The following is a 19,455-nucleotide window of genomic DNA, read 5'->3' as shown; positions in this document are numbered from 1 at the left end:
TTACTTGTTCACTCTGACCCTTATAAAAAGTTAAACATGAATTTTTCTGAGACTAAAGATTATGTCTATACTGTTGAACATTGTGTCCAGTGTGTAACCCATAGCAGGCACTGAAAAATATTTTGAACAAATAGGTCATTCTTTTTATTGCCCTAGCACTTTACATATACTATTTAGTTTTTTCTTCTGTTCTACCCAGTTATGTGGAGGGTTTCTTGCCCTTTTTGGAGGTTCAAGTTCTTCTGCCATTGTTCAGTAGATGTTCTGTGCAAATTGTTCTACATGTAGATATGTTTATTTGATGTGTTTATGGGAGAAGATGAACACGACATCTTACTTCTCTGCCATCCTGATCCTTCCCTATTATTTAGTTTTCACTTTACCTCATTTAATTTATTTTATAGATGGTGAATTAGGAGAAGTCTATTAATTTGTCCAACATTATAAGTTGGAATTCTAACCCAGTCTTGACTCAGCTCTTTGCTTTTTAGCCATTGTTCTACTCTGTCCTACCAAAAAAGATCTAGAAGTAATGAAAACAGTTTGAGATACGTGTTTCTGATTCTTAGTTTTTTACTCATTGTATGATTAGCTGCATCATTTGCCTGATCTGTTTCTGTCTTAATGTTCCATTTAAAACTTAATTTTTGGCCAATATACAAGATTTAACGGATGTTGTATTTCAACACATTTCATTACCTGATTGGACTTCCAAATTAATGTGCTGCTTTAAAATACAAAAACTGGTTCCACTAGCACACTAATAATGAATTTTTACAATTTTCATTGTATGTTGAATGGCTTTGGCCACTAACTTTTTGAGTGTTTAAAGTTCTTCTATGGTAAGTAAATACATATGGTTATGCTATCTGCCACTCTATTATTTTTCAAATTGTAAAATTTATTTTATAAAGTGTCCTTCATTATTTATGAGACCATTTAATGAGTTTCTTGTGCTAAGTATCTGTAGGTACTTGAAAGGAAGTTTTTATTACAGATCTAAGATTGTTTACCTTTTAACATCTTTCATGGTTGAAGTAGAATATAAACACAATCATCAAATTTAGATAGCTTTTAGCCCTAAAATAAATTTAAAATAAAGAATTGGTAACTAATAGCCTGAAGTAGAACAAGTTTCTATAAGCAGTATTCATACTTAATGTTCCAATATGTACTCTGTTAAAACTTTTCAACCCTGATCCATAATAACATGCAATTTAGTGAACCTGTTATCAAAAAGCTTGGTAAAAATTTTGGCTCTTCTGGGTGTACTGCGAGATCTATCAAAAATTGATCCAGAGTAGTAAAAACCTTTTTCATTTATTTCCCTTTATGACAAGTATAAGCTATTAAGGTTAAGTGGGTGGGGCAACCGGAAGTAATTACTAAGGCCAGTGGCATTTTTGTGGTTTAATAAAGGCAGAAGCTAATTATTCAGTTTTTATTTAAGTGAAATGGTGCCAAAAAGGAGGTTCCTGCAGAGCAGCTGCACTCCTTCAGTGTTACCCTAATTTACCAAAGACACAACTGTCACAAACAAAACTTTTAAACTTGATATATAGCCACAAAAGTAAGGAGGCTTTTGTTTAGAGTGCATGCAGAAGAACTCCTTTATACAAATCAACCGGCAGATGACGGACAATGATGAAAATTTGATTCTTTGAAGTCATAATAGTCATTGAAATGTGTGAAATTCTGGTATTGAAAAGAGAGCGGCCAGCAAGACTCTAAATCCTGGGTGGCTGCAAGAAGCTTGCTGGGAGGTTTTTCTGCATTTTGACACCAACTTCCCATTGCTTGTTCCCTGCTTCCTTTGTTTAAAAAAAAAAAGTTGAATTCACACAAGATAAATGGGGACAGTTGATAACCGAATCATACAGTTTTTGTATGGAAAACTAATATTTTATAATGGAAATTGGTATTTGAAAGAATAAGGCTCATTTACATATACTAGCATATACTTTCTTAATGACTTTTAAATTCCTCTTCCATTTAACTAGATTTGTGAAATGGAAGGTGAGCTATCAGTATCAACTCTTCTAGAATTTAAAATTGTGGAAATGATGGTACTGAAAGAGTAGAACTTTGGAATTATGATATGCTTCTCTTCAGTAGCAAATTTTTGCTTGAATGCTCTTTAACCTATGATTAGCTAATTAGGCACTATTTCTTAAAAGAGCATATTATACAGAAGATTGTGTATTTATTAAATAGTTTTCATGCTTGACCCAGCTGTTTAAAAAGTTTTAAAATTTAGTAGATCTGTATACGTTATCTATAGGGTTACTTGTTTAATTAGAATTTATAGATAATTATTAGCTGGTGAATCTTGAGGTTTCTTCAGGCACCAACTTGAAGGCTTCTTGTATCTTATATAGTTATAACTTTTTGTAATCAAAATTTATGAATTATTATTTATAAATTATATCTTTTACCAATCAAATTAGAAATCTCTAAAAGGCAACACTGACTCTTCGAAGTATTTCTGTCTTTTATAAATTTTTTAAATTAACAGATATCCATACTGCAATAGAAAACTAGACATCTAGAGAGAATATCATTAGTTCAATATAGTTTAAGTCATTTGCAGATGGTTTATTTATTTCTTTTCAAAAGTTGAGTCATAGGTAGGTCAGTGAGAACTTTGAGGGAAAGCAAAGCAGTGAAGACACAAGTAAAGAGTTCAACGTAGTGCCTCATAGTTCTTTTCAAGTATTACATTGTTTTAATGGAATCTTGGAATGGGAGCTTTAGCCCATTGAAGTGTCGCTTAAAGGACATGTTCTTCTGTCACTAGCTGAAGCTGTGTGGATGAAATGATAACAATGGAGTGTTGTGATGCATTTTAAAAGTGTGAGAAATCAGTTTGTCTAGACTGAGAGTGTGCCTACGGGGACTAGGAATTGTAGAGCTTCTGTGCCCTTTAGGTGTCAAGTATGTGAGAGATGCCAAGCCTTTTTATTCTGAATTGGCAGCAGTTCAACTCAGCTACAGTACCTTACATGTCTTCTGTAGGCAAAGATGGAGATTTTATGTCAGGACAACTTGGGCTTCAAAATTCAGAAACTCATTTGTTTGAATGCCAGCTGTATTGGGGGAATATCAGTAAATAATTGCCACAATTTGAAAAGACATGTAAATACTGATAGCTTGGAGCTTTGCAACATTTTGTAGCCACTGATTTTAGAGAGGTTTTCCATCCAAAAAAAATCATTCAATCCCGTTCTACTTTGATAGTACAAATCAAGAAATGTTCTTTATCCATTTTATTAATGCCTTACTGTTTTTTTTTTAATTAGTTTGGCATATGTACACTTTTTGTTAAGAAGATGTAAGTTGGTTTCCTATGATCTCATCTTTCTAAGGTAACTGGTATTAAGAGATTAATATATTGCCTTTTCTATGTCTTAAAAAATAGCCAATTTAGAGCTCCAGTTTATATGACCTTAACTCTGCATGGAGGGGGTGCTATGGAATTTGGCAAGGATACCTCACCCCATAATTTTTTAACATGTTTATATCATTTTTACCTCGCTTCAAATGTAGCTGAAGAAATAGGATACACTGATATGAAGATATATAATATTAAATAAGTTAATATGACAGATTACAAGTACAGTAGTAAATTCAAAGAAGGAATAAGCATTAAGGCCTTTCCAGGAGCTCTTTTTAATTTAAGTTCTTGAGGAGGAGAATGTGCTTTAGAAAGTCATTAAATATAATAATACCTGAAATTACTTTTCTGTGAAGTTGAACTTGGCAATTAGAGTTCACTAATTAAAACCTACATTCGTTCCTTTAAAAATTACATACCAGTTGTACTCGTTTTTTGTTTTGTTTTGTTTTTTAAAAGCTTCAGCAGTTTTATTTCTTTTTTTAGTCTTACCTAGGGCCACACCTGCAGCATATGGAGGTTCCCAGGCTAGCGGTCCAATCCAAGCTGCAGCCACCAGCCTACACCACAACCACATCAACCTAGGATCCAAGCCGCGTCCTCGACCTACACCACAGCTCACAGCAACGCCGGATCCTCAACCTACTGAGCAAGGTTACCGATTGAACCCGCAACCTCATGGTTCCTAGTCGGATTCCTTAATCACTGAGCCAGGACGGGAACTCCTGTACTCATTTCGTTTTTATTTTACCATATACACAGACACTTTTTAAAAAAATGTAGATGTGTATTAGAAGTACATATTTGTATAAATATTTATATGGATCATTTTAATAGTTTCTCCAAACGGACAAGCTATGACAAAGTAGCCACGCCTAATTATTGGTACAGGTGGAGAGGGATTGTGTTAAATAGAGGGTTGGTTGCCAGGTAAAATAACTTTAAAGAATTGTTTTTTTAATCTGATGGTAGAGAGACTAGTTGAGTCATAAATACACTTGGCTTTTTCTCCCAGTACATATTGCAGCACTAAATACTTTATCAATTCTTAGGTTTAGTATAACCATTTCTATGTTAAACCTGTTGTTTTTAACCAGTTATTTAAAATTTATCTCAGTAAGTGAACTATGATTTTAAAATACTTCATTTATAAGAACCAACCAATAAATAAAGCATTTTACCCAATACTAAACAGAGACAAATTCTGAATTATTTTGTGCCCTGATCGATACTATAATTTGATAACTATATCTAATCTGGGGCATCACAATTGTACTCACTCATCATCTGAGCATTTGTTAACTAGATAGAATTACAGGAAAAGAGTGTCAAGAAAGTTACCATTGTTTTCATCTAACATTTTTTCAAAAATTGTGCAAATTTTTGACTTACCTTTGCAGAATAGATTTGTCATATTTTTTGTTCAGTAGGTTTCACCAAAGGGAGACAAATCAAAATACTAACTAACTAAATTTAATTAAGGTTTAGGCCCTTGCTCTGAAGGAATGCCTTGTCGTAAGCAGTTTGACACAGAATTCATTGGTTATACATTTTTTTCTATGTAAAATTTAGTCATTGTAAATATTCCTTTACTTTTGATATCCCTTTACATTCTTTCGCTCCTAATTATACCTGCCCATTAAATAAGAGTCTACTATATATAGGCTTTTCTACCAGCAAAATCTTTAGAAATTACTAATGTTTTGTTGAACAAAAGAGACCTAAATTTTTTCAGTGAACCTTTTCCCACTGTACTCTCACATTCCTCCAGTATGTATCTTCCAAATATCAAAATAGAAATTTACATGGTAAAATAAGCAAGTAATAAGCCAGAAAGCTTTAAAATAAATTAATGAATAAACGTGAATAGAATTGTAAAACAAAGAAAGCCGCCAAAGTACATCAGCGTGTATGTTGGCTGTTAGAATCACATTTGCTTTCTTTTTCTGTAGGATATTACCACTTTAACTGGTGTTCCAGAAGAGCATATCAAAACTAGAAAAGTCAGGATCTTTGTTCCTGCTCGCAATAACATGCAGTCTGGAGTAAACAACACGAAGAAGTGGAAGATGGAGTTCGATACCAGAGAAAGATGGGAAAATCCTCTGATGGGTTGGTCATCAACGTGAGTACTTTGCTTTAATTTGAATATTATTTTTCAACTCTTTTTTTTCCTTTTTTCCTGTTAGGGCATACCTGTGGCATATGGAGGTTTCCCAATCTAGCGGTCAAATTGAAGCTGCAGCTGCTGGTCACAGCCATAGCCACAGCCACACCAGATCTGAGCTGGTCCTTAACCCACTGAGCGAGACGAGGGATTGAACCTGCATCCTCACAGACACTACATCAGATTCTTAACCTGCTGAGCCACAATGGGAACTCCTCAACTCTCTTTTTCTATGTAAAATTTCCTTTTTAAATATATTGATTTTTTTAGACACGTGTACTGAATGCTTTATGACAATAGTTTTTGAGACCACTTGTGTAGATATTACTATGTTCAGTGATACAGATGTATGTATTACATTCTTTTATATAATGTCAACATTCATATAAATGTGGCCCACCACAATAAGCCATAAGAATAGTCTTTTTCAGGATACTGTTTATTGGATAAGAATGGCCGACATTGTGCGTTCTCTTAGCATGGTCTCCAAGTTATTTATATTAAAATATACTATATGAATAGTGTTAATAATTTAGTGACACTTCTACTTATTTTTAAAATAAAACTTCTTTGTATTTTTTATTGTTTATAAGAGGAGGAGATGAGATTAAAAATTGGCTATTTCAAGGGAAACTTGTAAGTTCCTGAGATCTTGTGATTAATAAATTTATAGCCATTGGAATAAAATAGTCATAAATTCTGTGGCACTAATGAAGTCAGTAACCTAAATCTCTTGCGGAAAAGGCCCAAATGTTAAATAGCAGGACTGCCTCTAGTTGAATGAAAGGCGCTGCTTCTAGAGAAAATAACTAGATATTCAAGAAAGTTATCTTTGTTACTGAGATTCCCAGAACATTATATGTTCTCCAGTTGAAGGTAGTTATCAGCTTAAATTATGTCTCATTTTATTTTTATTTATTTATTTATTATTTATTTACTTTTTTTTTTTTTGTCTTTTTGCCATTTCTTGGGCCGCTCCCGTGGCATATGGAGATTCCCAGGCTAGGGGTCCAATCAGAGCTGTAGCCACCGGCCCACACCAGAGCCACAGCAACGCGGGATCCGAGCCGTGTCTGCAACCTACACCACAGCTCACGGACCCTTAACCCACTGAGCAAGGCCAGGGATCGAACCCAAAACCTCATGGTTCCTAGTCGGATTCGTTAACCACTACGCCACGATGGGAACTCCTATGTCTCATTTTAGAAAAGTATGAAACTTAACATCTTTCCTGGCAATGTACCTGGAAGGATTTTCATTAAAAATATCTGCCATGTTTCAGTTTAAATAGAATTATATTTTATTTGGCAAAATGATATAGGCACAGTTTTTGGTTTTTGAGTTTTTTTAGGTGTTCTAATATTCTTTAGGTTTTTATGTTTCATGTAATAGATGGAGTGTTGTAAATCACATAGTCATGGAGTCTAAAGAAATTTATAAGGAATAACTTTATCTGTACCCAGTGGTTGAAATGTGATTACTTTTTTAAATTGCATGAGATTTTAATGTGTTCATCTATACATAGGGTTTATCCATTGAACAATTTATTGACAGCATTTGGATATTTTTCAGTTGAGGTTATTATGCATAATACTGAAATGAAGAGTCTCTTGAACATATCTTTTGGTGAATGTATGCTGCTGCTGCTTCTTTTTTTTTTTTTTTTTTGGTCTTTTTGCCTTTTCTAGGGCCGCTCCCAAGGCATATGGAGTTTCCCAGGCTAGGGGCCTAATCAAAGCTGCAGCCACGAACCTACGCCAGAGCCACAGCAAGGAGGGATCCGAGCCGCATCTGCAACCTACACCACAGCTCACGGCAATGCCGGATCCCCAACCCACTGAGCAAGGCCAGGGATCGAACCCTCAACCTCATGGTTCCTAGTCGGATTCATTAACCACTGCTCCATGAGGGGAACTTCCAATGCTTCTTATTAATATGCTAATTAATCCCTGAAACACGTTATCAGTTAATCAAACCAATTTATGTTAAGAAGTATCAATAATCTATTAATTCTCTATCTAGTTAATGACAGTGGCAATGTGATGGATTTTGTTCTAGCAGATAGTTAAATTACTGATAGAAAATGCTGAAGTTGTAGAGGATATATTTTATGATTTATTGTAGTAGGTCTGTTGCAGTTTTACCCCTCTTAGTCCTGGAACATAGTGTGGAAAAAAGCACTGATTTCCTGAGATTTTGATGGATAGCACAAGGTGTTTACTAATTCCTTCTAACTCTATGGAACTCCAAACTCAATCTCCTCTGCAGAAATCTCTCAGCCTTCTCAGCTATTGTAGTAAAGCCCATATGAACCCATTCATATGCAATTCAAGAGTTCTCGCCTCTGTGGGTTCCTCCTTCACTGTTTTTGCCTCTAAATTTCCAGCTTCTCTGACAATCCTAAACTACATTTCCAGACTTCTTGTGCTGGCTAAGACTATGCCTTTCTGCTTGAGTTCTTGATGCTTATAGCATTCTGAACTAGAGAGTACCTTTAGGAGAAAAACTGTATAAACTTCAGTCTAATCCGCTATAGTTCCCTTTCTTCAAAGTTTTTGAGTTGGGCAGCGAGTTTCGGAGTTGGACTTTAGGAAGATTGATCTGACATATGGGGATCTTATGGGAGTCCCAGAATAGTAACCATTTTGTTTGACCAGAACTTCAGCAGCAGCAATTTGTGGAAGTTACTTCAGTGAGAGCTGCTTCTCATGTTCTCTTCTGGGTATATATCTTCACACTATTCAAATTACTTCCTGAAACTTTTCTGTATTACTTATTATACATATCTAAATGATGTTTCACATAATGCTATATTTGCCTTAGAGATTTATAATAAACACTTGTAGCAAACAGTGCTATACCTTTTTATAAACATACTAATGAAAGTGACAATTTTGAAGTTACATGGTTATTTTGTACAGTCTATGCAGATTTATAAACATCACCACTGTCCTAGTTTGAACAACTCAATTAGATATCAGATCTTAGAGCTTTATTTTTCAAGTGACCAAATGGTGAAAATAAGTGTTGTTAATATGATGAATTCTGAAATTTATTCTCCATAATGATGAAGGCTCATTAAGAAGATTAGATGTTGGAGTTCCCATCGTGGCGCAGTGGTTAACGAATCCGACTAGGAACCAAGAGGTTGCGGGTTCGGTCCCTGCCCTTGCTCAGTGGGTTAAGGGTCCGGCGTTGCCGTGAGCTGTGGTGTAGGTCGCAGACGCAGCTCGGATCCCGTGTTGCTGTGGCTCTGGTGTAGGCCGGTGGCTACAGCTCCGATTCGACCCCTAGCCTGGGAACCTCCATATGCCGTGGGAGCGGCCCAAGAAATGGCAAAAAAAAAAAAAAAAATAGAAGATTAGATGTTGTTTCCATCTATTTGGAGTGAGGGACTGTAAAGATAGTAATGACAGTTGTACTGATTATCAGTTTTCTTGATACTGAAATTTTTAAACTGAGATATAGTTGATGTACAATATTTTATTAGTTTCAGGTATATAACATAGTCAAAATTTGTATAGACAATACTCCATTTGAAGTTATTATAAAATACTGGCTATATTCCTTGTGCCATACAAATGTTCTTATAGCTTATTTATGTTGTATGTAGTTTGTGCCTCTTCATGCTTTATCACATCTTGCCCCTTCCCTCTCCCTACTGGTAACCACCAGTTTGTTCTTTATATCTCTTAGTCTGTTTCTGTTTTATTTATTCATTTGTTTTATTTTTTGTATTCCACATAGAAATGATAACATACAGCATTTGTCTTTCTCTGTCTGATTTATTTCTCTAAGCGTAATACCTTCCGGGTCCATCTATATTGTTGCAAATAGCAAAATTTCATTCTTTTTTGTGACCAAGTGGTATTCCATTGTGTGTGTGTGTGTGTGTGTATATTTTATGTCATCTCTATCCATTCATTTATTTATGGATACTTACATTGTTTCCATACCATGGCTATTGTAAATAATTCTGCTATGGACATTAGGGTGCATGTTTCTTTTCAAATTAGTGTTTTCATTTTTTCTGGATACATGTCCAGTGGTGGAATTGCTGTGTTGTAAGGTATTTTTAGTGTTTTTGAGGAACCTCCATACTGTTAGCCACAATGACTGCACCAATTCAGAATCTCACCATCAGTTCACAAGGGTTCCCTTCCCTTGACATCCTTGATAACATTTGTTATTTGTGGGTATAGAGGTTCTAAATTGTTCACAATGAGGGTGTAATTTTTTTTATTATTAAAGTATAGTTAATTTACAGTACATCAAATCTTAATGAAGCCTTGCTAGATAGAGTATTTTTAGTTTTGTTTTTTTATATATACATATGCCATTCCCTCTGGCCTGCCAAGTTTGTTAGTGCTGAAGTCAGCTGATGGCATTATGGGAGTTCCTTTGTAAGTAACTTGTTGTGTTTCCCTTTCTGTTTTTAATATTAGCTCTTTTATCTTTAATTTTTGCCATTTTAATTGCAGTGTGTCTTGGTGTGGTCCTCTTTGGAGTGATTTTATTTGGGACTCTCTGTGCTTCTTGGACCTGGATGTCTGTTTCCATTCCCAGGTTAGGGAAGTTTTCATCTATTATGTTTTCAAATATTTTCTCTCTCCTCCTTCTCAGACCCCTAAAATGGAAATGTTGGTATGCTTGATGTCCCAGAGGTCTCTTAAGCTTTTTATTATTTTTCTTTTTAGCTTTAGCAATTTCCATTTGTCTTTCTTCCAACTCACTGATCCATTTCTCTGCATCATCTTTTGATTCCTGTGTGTTTTATTTCAGTTATGGTAATCTTCAGCTCTGTTTGGTTCTTCTTTATATTTTCTAAATCTTTGTTCAACTTCTCCCATTCTTGTTTAATCATCTTCACAATCATTATTTTGAACTCTTTATCAGGTAGATTGCTTATCTCCAGTTTACTTAGTTCTTGGGTTTTATCTTGTTCTTTGTTTGGATTATGATCTCTCTTCCTCATTTTGCCTGATTTGCTGTTTTTATTTCAGTGCATCTGGTAGGTTGTTTATGTTCCCTAACCTTGAAGACCTGGCCTTTTGTAGATGCCCTATGCATATCAGCAGCACACTCCCTCACTTCTCATCAAAGCTATATGCACTAGGGGTGCCTCTTATTTGGACTTCATGGGTCCTTCTTTTATGACAGGCTGGCTACTGTGAGCAGTCTGGTAGGTATGGCTGGCCAATAGTCCTTTTGTTTGCCAGGCCTTGCCTTGTGTGGAGGTGGTTGACTGTGGAACCCTAGGGTGTCTCAAGGCCTGTGCTGGCTCACTGGTTAGCAGAGCTGGGTTCTGGGGTCTAGTGTCAGCTTACTGGTAGGTGGGGTTGGTTCCTGATGTGGCTGGCTATGGGTTCTGTGGTGTCCCAACACTAGTGCTGGCCCCCTGGTGACTGGTAAGTCAACTGGCTTAGTAGTCTAAGATGTCTCACTGGTGCGTGAAGCTGAATCCTGTGGTCTCTCTCTACAGGGCCCAGAGGTCTCAAAGCTGGTGTCAGACTCATAGCAGGTGGTCCAAGGCTGAGGTGGTTCTGGAACTAGTGCCAACTCACTGGTAGGCAGAGCTGGGTCCCAGGACCTCTGGCTATAGGCTCTTTGGTGTCCTTTAGCTGGTGTTGGCCCACTTTTGGGTGGTACAAGATAGCAGGAGGGGAGTTTCTGCCACAGAATTGGTAGTGTCTCTGCAGCATTTTGATCCCCAGCCCAGCACAGTGGGTTAAAGATCCAGCATTGCTGTAGCTGCTGTATAGGTCACAATTGTGGCTTGGATCTGATCCCTGGACTAGAAACTGCATATGCCATAGGGTGGTCAAAAAAGAAAAAGCAAGTAGGACAGCTGGTTGATGGGCCCAAGGTGTCTAAGAGCTGGTGTTAACCTGCTTGCTGGTAAGACCTGGGCCCATGGGGTCCCAGGGCTGGTGTTACCCTGTTGGTAGGTGAACTGTGTCCTGTTTGGCAGGCTGAGGGTCTGCAGTCGTCCAGGAATTTGGCTACAGGGCCCTCTGCTGGACAGTGCTGTGTCTGGGTGGCTGTAGGCTCAGGAAGTCTTCAGGCAGCCTGCCTGCTGATGGGTGCTAATTGCTTCATCTGAGCAGTGCCTACATGCCAGTGGGTTCCAGCTAGAGGGAGGATTCCAAAATGCCACTTACCACTACCACCCTCCTCGTGGAAGAACGAGCTCCCCAAAGTGGCTGCTGCCAGTGCTCTCCTTTCCCAGGGTGGGCTTCACTTGTCTCTCAGGAGATTCTCAAAACTCAGTAGATGGGTTTAACTCAGATTCCCTTCAAATTACTGCTTCTGCCCTGGGTCCCAGAGTGTGAGTGAGATTGTGTGAATTTTTTAAGAGGTAGTCTCTATTTCCCACAGCCCTCTGGGTCTTGTGGTAGTAAGCCCTATTGGTCTTCAAAGCCAAATGTTCTAGGGGCTTGTCTTCCCAGTGCTGGACCCCCAGGTTTGGGAGCCTGATGGGGAGCTTAGACCCATTGCTCCTTGGGGAGGACCTCCACACTTGTAATACTCCTCTTCACAGGTCTCCTCCCTCCTACCTGTCTTGTTGTGGTTCCTTCTTTATATCTTTAGTTATAGCAGAAATGATCTTCTAGTTTTCAGATTTTCTCAGTAGTTGCTCTGTAAATAGTTGTAATTTCGGTGTGTCTGCTAGAATAGGTGAGCTCAGGATATTCCTAGTCTACCATCCTGGCTGAGCTCCAATTTTGATAGTAAATTTATAAAGTTAGTTTGAGAATCCTTTTTAAAAACTCTACTCTTAGGTTACATATGTGGCTCAGATCCCACGTGGCTGTGGCTGTGGCTGTGCTGTTAGGCGGGTAGCTACAGCTCCAATCAACCCCTAGCCTGGAAACCACCATGTGCCATGGGTGCACCCCTAAAAAGACAGAAAAACAGTCCTACTCTTTTTAAAAAGTTGGATAAATTATTTTATTAGTGACTAAAGATTGCTGAATATCTTTGCAATTATAAATTTTTATTTAATTTTTTTTGTTTTTGTTTTTTTAGGGCTGCACCTGCAGCATATGAAAGTTCCCAGGCCAGCAGTCAAATCGGAGCTTTAGCTGCTGACCTACACTGCAGCCACAGCAACACAGGATCTGAGCCCAGCCTACACCACAGCTTACCCATTGAGGGAGGCCAGGGATCAAATCTGCATCCTCTTGGTTCCTAGTAGGGTTTGTTAACCACTGAGCCATGAAGGGAACTCCCTGCAATTAGAAATTTTTAAATTTGAAATTATATATTAGAAAATCTTCCAGATTTAACCAGAAGACCATATTTAAACAGTTAACGGTTTTAAGGAAATTTTAAAGAAGTTATATTCAAAATATAAGTAATTTCATCAGTAGTGTATTTATTTGATACTATAGTGACAGTTTGTTTTCCAAACAGTCTATTTTAAGTTGATTTTTTTTCTTCCAGCCAGTTAAATCCTGGAAAAAAATTGTTTCTTGCAGGGCTGATCCCTTGTCCAACTTGGTTCTAACTTTCAGCACTAAAGAAGATGCAGTTGCCTTTGCAGAAAAAAATGGTAAGTTTGGTTTGTTTTTGTTTTACTTTTACAAATGAAATCAAGATAGGATTTTATGTTCTTAACCTGAATCAGATTCAGTATCCCTTGACTGAATGAAATATTTCAATGTATATAATCCAGTGGTTTTTAGATCTTTTTTTAACATCAGAACCCCCCCAAATCTAAACAGAAATACAAATCAAACATAGAAAAATAGAACTATTCTAAATTTGAAGTGGAGGCAGAGAATAAAACTACTTGTTTAATTCCTACCTTGTTTATGAATCCCTCTACAAACTCGCTAATATTTGGTTTTTAAATTATTCTAATTAAGCATCTCATAAGGCAGCCTATTCCAGTTTTCACATCTCTGTTTATTATTTTCTTACTTTGAGCCAAAATCTCATGTCTGTTACTGCACCTAATAGCTTTTCAATTATTTGAAAATAGTTATCATTGTCACATTTCCTCTAAAATTTCAAGTGAGCCTAAATGTCTTTTGCCACTTTTATAGATATGTTGGGTCTAGTACCAAGCATAATCTCACCTCTACAGTTATATTAATACAGCCTAAGAGTATATTAGCTTTTGAGGTAGTCAGCTAAAACTATTGGCCTATGTTGGTCTTGCTCTCAACAAAAATGCAGAATGTCTTTTTTTTTTTTTCTCATTTTCTGCTGTTAAGTCATGCAACACAGCAGTGAAAAGAGGCTTTGGAGGCAGACTAGTCTGAATTCTAATCCTTATTGTGCAACTTGAAGCTACATGAGTTTGGATTAATTTCATCAGAGACTTAATGTTTCTTCATTGTTCAAATAACCATGCTCATCTCAAGGTGTACTTAGTCCAGTACTTGATACATAATAGATACTTGGTAACTATTCCCTTACCTCCCTCCATCTGTCATTTCTGCTGTTTCTCTCTTGGGTTTAAGTAGACTACTGTGCATTTGTACCTAAAGCATTCTGTTGTTCTAGTTCATCAAATTAGTCAAATTGAATTTGAATATAACTTACCTATTTGAATGAGATAATAATGCATTTAAATATACTATTGCTATAAGGAAATATATACACATAAAAGATTATTAGTGTTATCTATTTGACATAAAAATGTGAAAGCACTGTAAAGATTATTATTACCTGAAATATTTGCTTTTCATCCCAAGTTCCTATTATATAGCTTATGATTAAGAGTCTGAAGCCAAACTGTCTGGGTTTGATTTCCCTGTCAGATCTCTTAACAATTTGTATGACTTTGTACAGGAGGAAATGGGAATTGTTGTGACGATTGAATGAGTTAATAAAAGTATGTTGCTTAGAACATAGTTAAGTAAGTTTTTAGTAGTATATCAATTTATCTGATTTTGTTAGTAGTAGACTTTTAAAATTTAAAAAAGAGATGTCATCAGTACAGTTCCTTAATACTTTCTTTGTAATTTCCAAATTCTAAATTACATAAATTGTTCTCAAAGTGATCAGTCTCTAAAATATTATTTTGATTTAACATTTACATTGCTCTTTTTAAAATTAAACTATAATATAGCTTAAACAGTTCTTTTAATGTTTTTCATCTTTGCAGCCTACATCTTTCATGTCTGACACCTTGAAAATGTCTGTAATGTGAGTTTAATAACAGGAAATCTACTTAAACTGTTAAATCCCTGGCTAGTCTCTGAGTGGGCACAAGGACTGCATGAGCATAGTTGCCATGCGAATTGCAGGTGTGAAGTAACCATTGCCACTGTTGAAATCAAGTGCCTTTCCAATCTGATTTCTACTTCCCCACACATGAAAATTGAGGAGCATTATCAAAGTTAGTAGACAATATAATTTGAAAAAGCTTACAAGATATTACCTTATAGATAATTTGTACACTAAGGGACTATTCTGAAAATAAGTAACCTACCTTTCATTTTAGTTTTTTCATTTCCCTTACTTTAAAATGTGTTTTTTTTTTTTTAAATTCATGATGATCAGTTACCTTGGCACATTAGATTGTACTGTAGAAAATCAGTAAAATGAAGAATAAGATTTACAGATTCAGTCGCTTTCTAGAAAACCTTTTTTTTTTTTTGGCCACATCTACAGCATGTGGAAATTCCCTGGCCAGGGATTGAACCCAAGTCACAGCAGTGAGAATGCTGAGTCCTTAATTGCTGGGCCACCAGGAATTCCCTAGAAAACATTTTTAATGCTTCCTAATTATATTTCAGACTCAAGTAATGGGTATATCATCAAACAGCTAATACTCATAAAACTAAGTCATGAGCTCTTCACTATGCTAAGCACTTTTCTGGGTTTTTTTTGTCTTTTTGTCCTTTTAGGGCTGTACCCACGGCATATGGAGGTTCCCAGGCTAGGGGTCTAATTGGAGCTGTAGCCACCGGCCTATGCCAGTTCCACAGCAACTCGGGATCTGTATGCCCTGGGTGCAGCCCTATAAAGCAAAAAAGAAAGAATAGAAAGAAAAGCTGCAGATGAGAGAAAATATTTGCAAATTACATTTCTAACAAAGGGCAAATTCACAAAATCTTAAGAACTGTCAAAGCTCAACAATAAGAAAATAAAGGACCAAGTTAAAAATAGGCAAAAGACATAACAGACACTGCATCTCAGTATCCTTAACTATTAGGGAAATACGTTCATATAAATAAAGCATTAATATCTCTAATAGTTGTTATATTGATTCCATTTTAAAATGATAATATTTCAGATATGTACTACGCTAGGAAAATAAATGAAGTTGTACCTGTTTTTTGGTAATTTTAAAAAAATGTGGCTTCTAGATAAAGTTATAGATATGGTCTATATGATGTTTTCTATGTAGTTATAGATATGGTTTATATGATTTTTCTATATGTATATAATATAGATATATAGTATAGCTTAAAGTATACTTCCAATAGAATACTTTAAGCTATACTACATATTATATACATATTCCAAATATTTCATTAATTACATTCTTTAGACAATAGGAGAAAGAGGAAAGCCTTACCTAACTTTGAAAAGTTCGTATTTTGTTAAGAAGTGCAGTTGTGTTCTTCAGCGACTCTTACCCAGTATGAAACAAAGGTAAATGTAAACTTCTATATTACATATAATAGTGAAACAAAATAGCTAAATGAGACCTGTATTATATCACAAAGCCCCTATTCATCACCTGATTTCAGTTTCTTAATCAAATAAAGTATTGTGTAGGTATCTTTTTACATAAGAATGCTCTCATTTCTGAGCCTAAAATTTTTCTTCTTCCTGCTGTTGATAATTCCTGCAACTACTCTCCTTTTTTGCCCTAGGTCTCCCTTTTCTCACCATACCTTGCTTCCTGTGGAAGGCTGGTTCTGTGAACTGGGGAGTGGGATAGAAGTCTGAATGCTCTCCCATGGCTTCTTTCCCCCTCTGCTCCCCACCTGTTACTTCTCCCTTTCCCAGAACATATAAAGTAAAATATAAAGTATATAAAGTATAAAATAAATATAAATCCCCCTGTATCTTTTGGCTTTAACCTCAGAGCCCTCATTCTAAAGGTCTCCTTTTGAGCTTAGCTTGTGTTCCAGAGGAACTCTTCAGAGATACTTTCTTTTTACAAAGAATGGTTATCTAAATTTCCTCTGAAATGTAGATGAACCTCATTTTAGTTCTTTGTGTACTGAAAAGACCAACCTTTCTCACCCCTGTGGCTTTTTTTCTTGTTTCTTGTTGGGGTTAAAGGGTGGGGGAGGAGAAGGAAGCTGCATCCCAGAGAGAAGTGGCAGAAGCTGTGGAAGAGTTCCATAGAAGCCTAGATCTACTACCATTTACATGCTAATGAAACTAGAAATCCCCCCCCCCATTTGATCTGATTTGAAACTTTGTGACAGTCCTCTGGAATGTCATTTTACCCCCTGTGTTTTTCTCCTTGTGTTAGCTGTTAAAATGCTTTGAAATTCTCAAAATAAAAGGAGGGTTTCTTTCTGGAATAGGATGGCAGAGAATAAGCTGTGACACTGCAGTAGTGGGTCTAGTGGGGAATAAAACCTACCTCTAAAGTAGTAGAAGTTAGAAGCAGAGAAAGAAGCAGGTTGGGCCTTGGAATCAGGAAAGTAAAGAGATAATTAGAGTAACAACTTAGAATTTAGAATTATCCCAGAAGTGGATACTACAGCAAGGTCTGGAATCCACCTAACTTCAACATTCTAAGGAGGGTTTCAACCTCACAATCATCTATTAAAAGACAACTTTCAAAACAAAAGTAAGAATTACTACTTATATATAAAACGCTTGTCAAAGAATTTATTTTACTCTGTAGGGAAGCAGAATTTGCCACCTCAAAATATGTCTCTTTGGTATATTATTTTAAGCTGGCTATTTTCTAAGAAACTACAGACTGGGGTGAATCTCTGAAAACAGAGCAGGAGTTATCCTTTTGTAAGTCACATTTATATTTTTTAAGGAAAATCTCCATCTGTAAGGCTGTCTCCCTGGCTGTACTTGAAAGAGGTGAATGGCTTTATCTAGAAACTCTTAATGGAGATGCCCTTGTTTTAACTCTGTATCACAACCTTACCCTTGTTTACTGTTCTTTTCCTGGTAATTCTCATTAGAATTGATTCTCCCTACTCTCAAGAGTTCTCTTTTGTCTTTAACTGAGGATTGTATTTAAGGTAAGGGCTTTGGCAATTTTGGTGAATTACTCTGTTCTCCTGGGTCTCTCCCATGTATTTATGTTACTAAACTTTTGTTGATTTTTCTCCCATTCATCTCTCTCTTGTCATTTTAATTCTTAGTGCTTAAATACCTTCGCCAGTTAAAGATGACTTTGTGGTCCAGGAGTGAGTTACTGGAGGTTATCGGGCAAAGTATAAACAAGGGTATGGTTGTTATGCAGATTTAAGTTCAAGCCTTCTCCATTGATAAGTTTCTAGAGTTTTAGTCGTCCCTTCTGCTCCTGTTGCAGGGCAGGAGACACCCTTACAAATGGAAATTTCCCTTATGAATGTAAATGTCCTTCACAAAAGGGCAACTTCTCTGTTTTCAGAGATTTTTTTTCCTGTTTACTGTTTCTTATGAATAATCAGTACTTGATAATTCTTATTGCCAAAGAGGCATATTTGAGGGTGGCTTATTCTGCTTCTCTTTACCGCATGTGCTTTCTTAAGTTTAACTTGCTGAAAATTTCAAAAGAATCTCAAATTGGATTTTTCAAAACCTCATGAGACCTGGAGGCCAAGATAATAAAACAAAATTTCTCCTGTGGAACCTATTAAATTGGGCAAGTTTCTCCATCTCAAAGTCCCCCAAATATTCTAAGCTTCCTTGCTACCTTACAGAACTTTGTAAGCCCTCATACCAGGCCTTTTCCTGTAAGGACTTTGGAAGCATTGGCTCCATAAAGTCAACTTAATTCCTCAGAAATGTATGGTCATACCTGATTAAATGAGCACCATTATCAAATATGTCATTACAGGTAAGGCCTTGGTTGCATAACTGTTATTTCCAATTATGTTCTAATAGAAAGAAGGACACAGTGTTATTGAAAATGTACGTATAACTATTACCATGAAAATAAAAATATTCAATCAGAGTTCTTGAGTTCTGTAGGAATCATGTAGGAAGTATAAGATGATATTTACAAATAATACAAATTTTAGTTTACAAAGTTGAATCTATTAAATTGTAATGAGTGATAAATACCTTATGAGGAAAGTGAAAGAAATTCCTTATATATCTAGGAAGTAGAGTATTAAAACAACGTCAGGAATTCCCTGGTGGCTCAGTGGGTTAAGGATTCAGAGTTGTCACTGCTGTGGCACAGATTCCATCTCTGGCCTGGGAACTTCTGCCTGCCTTGGGAGCAGCCAAAAAATATCAGAAATATTCCCTCCCCAAAACTAGAATTATCTCTCATCCATTTTTTTAGTCCTATATAACTAATTCTTGTTTCACTGGACCATAAATGTATCTGCTTCTCAGCTAGTGTTCTGGAAACTCTCAATCCACTGATATGGTCTTATTACTGTTTAAGTATTGCCATTAATAAGCTTATACCCCAAAATACCTAACATAGTCCTTTTTCACAGAGCTTGAAATGGCCTCTTTTTTGGTTGAAAACAAAACTCTTTGCCTGTAGTATTAGCAAGAACTCTTAGGAAAGCAGTAGAGTAAAAAAAATATGTATATATTCATAAATGATAAGACTCCAAATGGATATAGCTAACATTATTGATAAATTTGCAAAGTGAGATATATGATAGGAGTGAAAGCAGCTCTTATGCCCCTTCTCCATGTTCCCATTTCTGTTTCCCTCCAACCTTAAAAGAATCTAATTTAGGCATAAGATCACTAAGCCATTAAAACTAACTCCCAACCAATG

The 19,455-nt window shown here is 36.2% G+C and overlaps 1 protein-coding gene across 1 annotated transcript in view; it reads left to right on the top strand.

Moving 5' to 3' along the window:
- NDUFS4 (NADH:ubiquinone oxidoreductase subunit S4) overlaps nt 1–19,455 on the top strand; it is a 112,566-nt gene that overhangs the window by 80,455 nt on the left and 12,656 nt on the right. Inside the window, exons 3-4 of the mRNA XM_047762420.1 lie at nt 5,347–5,519; nt 13,043–13,116. Coding sequence (XP_047618376.1) covers nt 5,347–5,519; nt 13,043–13,116 — 247 coding nt within the window. The remainder of the gene's footprint in view (nt 1–5,346; nt 5,520–13,042; nt 13,117–19,455) is intronic.

Source organism: Phacochoerus africanus, chromosome 1 (genome assembly GCF_016906955.1).
Source record: "Phacochoerus africanus isolate WHEZ1 chromosome 1, ROS_Pafr_v1, whole genome shotgun sequence".
In the NCBI taxonomy this organism is placed as follows: domain Eukaryota; kingdom Metazoa; phylum Chordata; class Mammalia; order Artiodactyla; family Suidae; genus Phacochoerus; species Phacochoerus africanus.
Note: the sequence above shows the minus strand (reverse complement) of the source record. Positions and strands in the feature narration are given on the sequence as shown.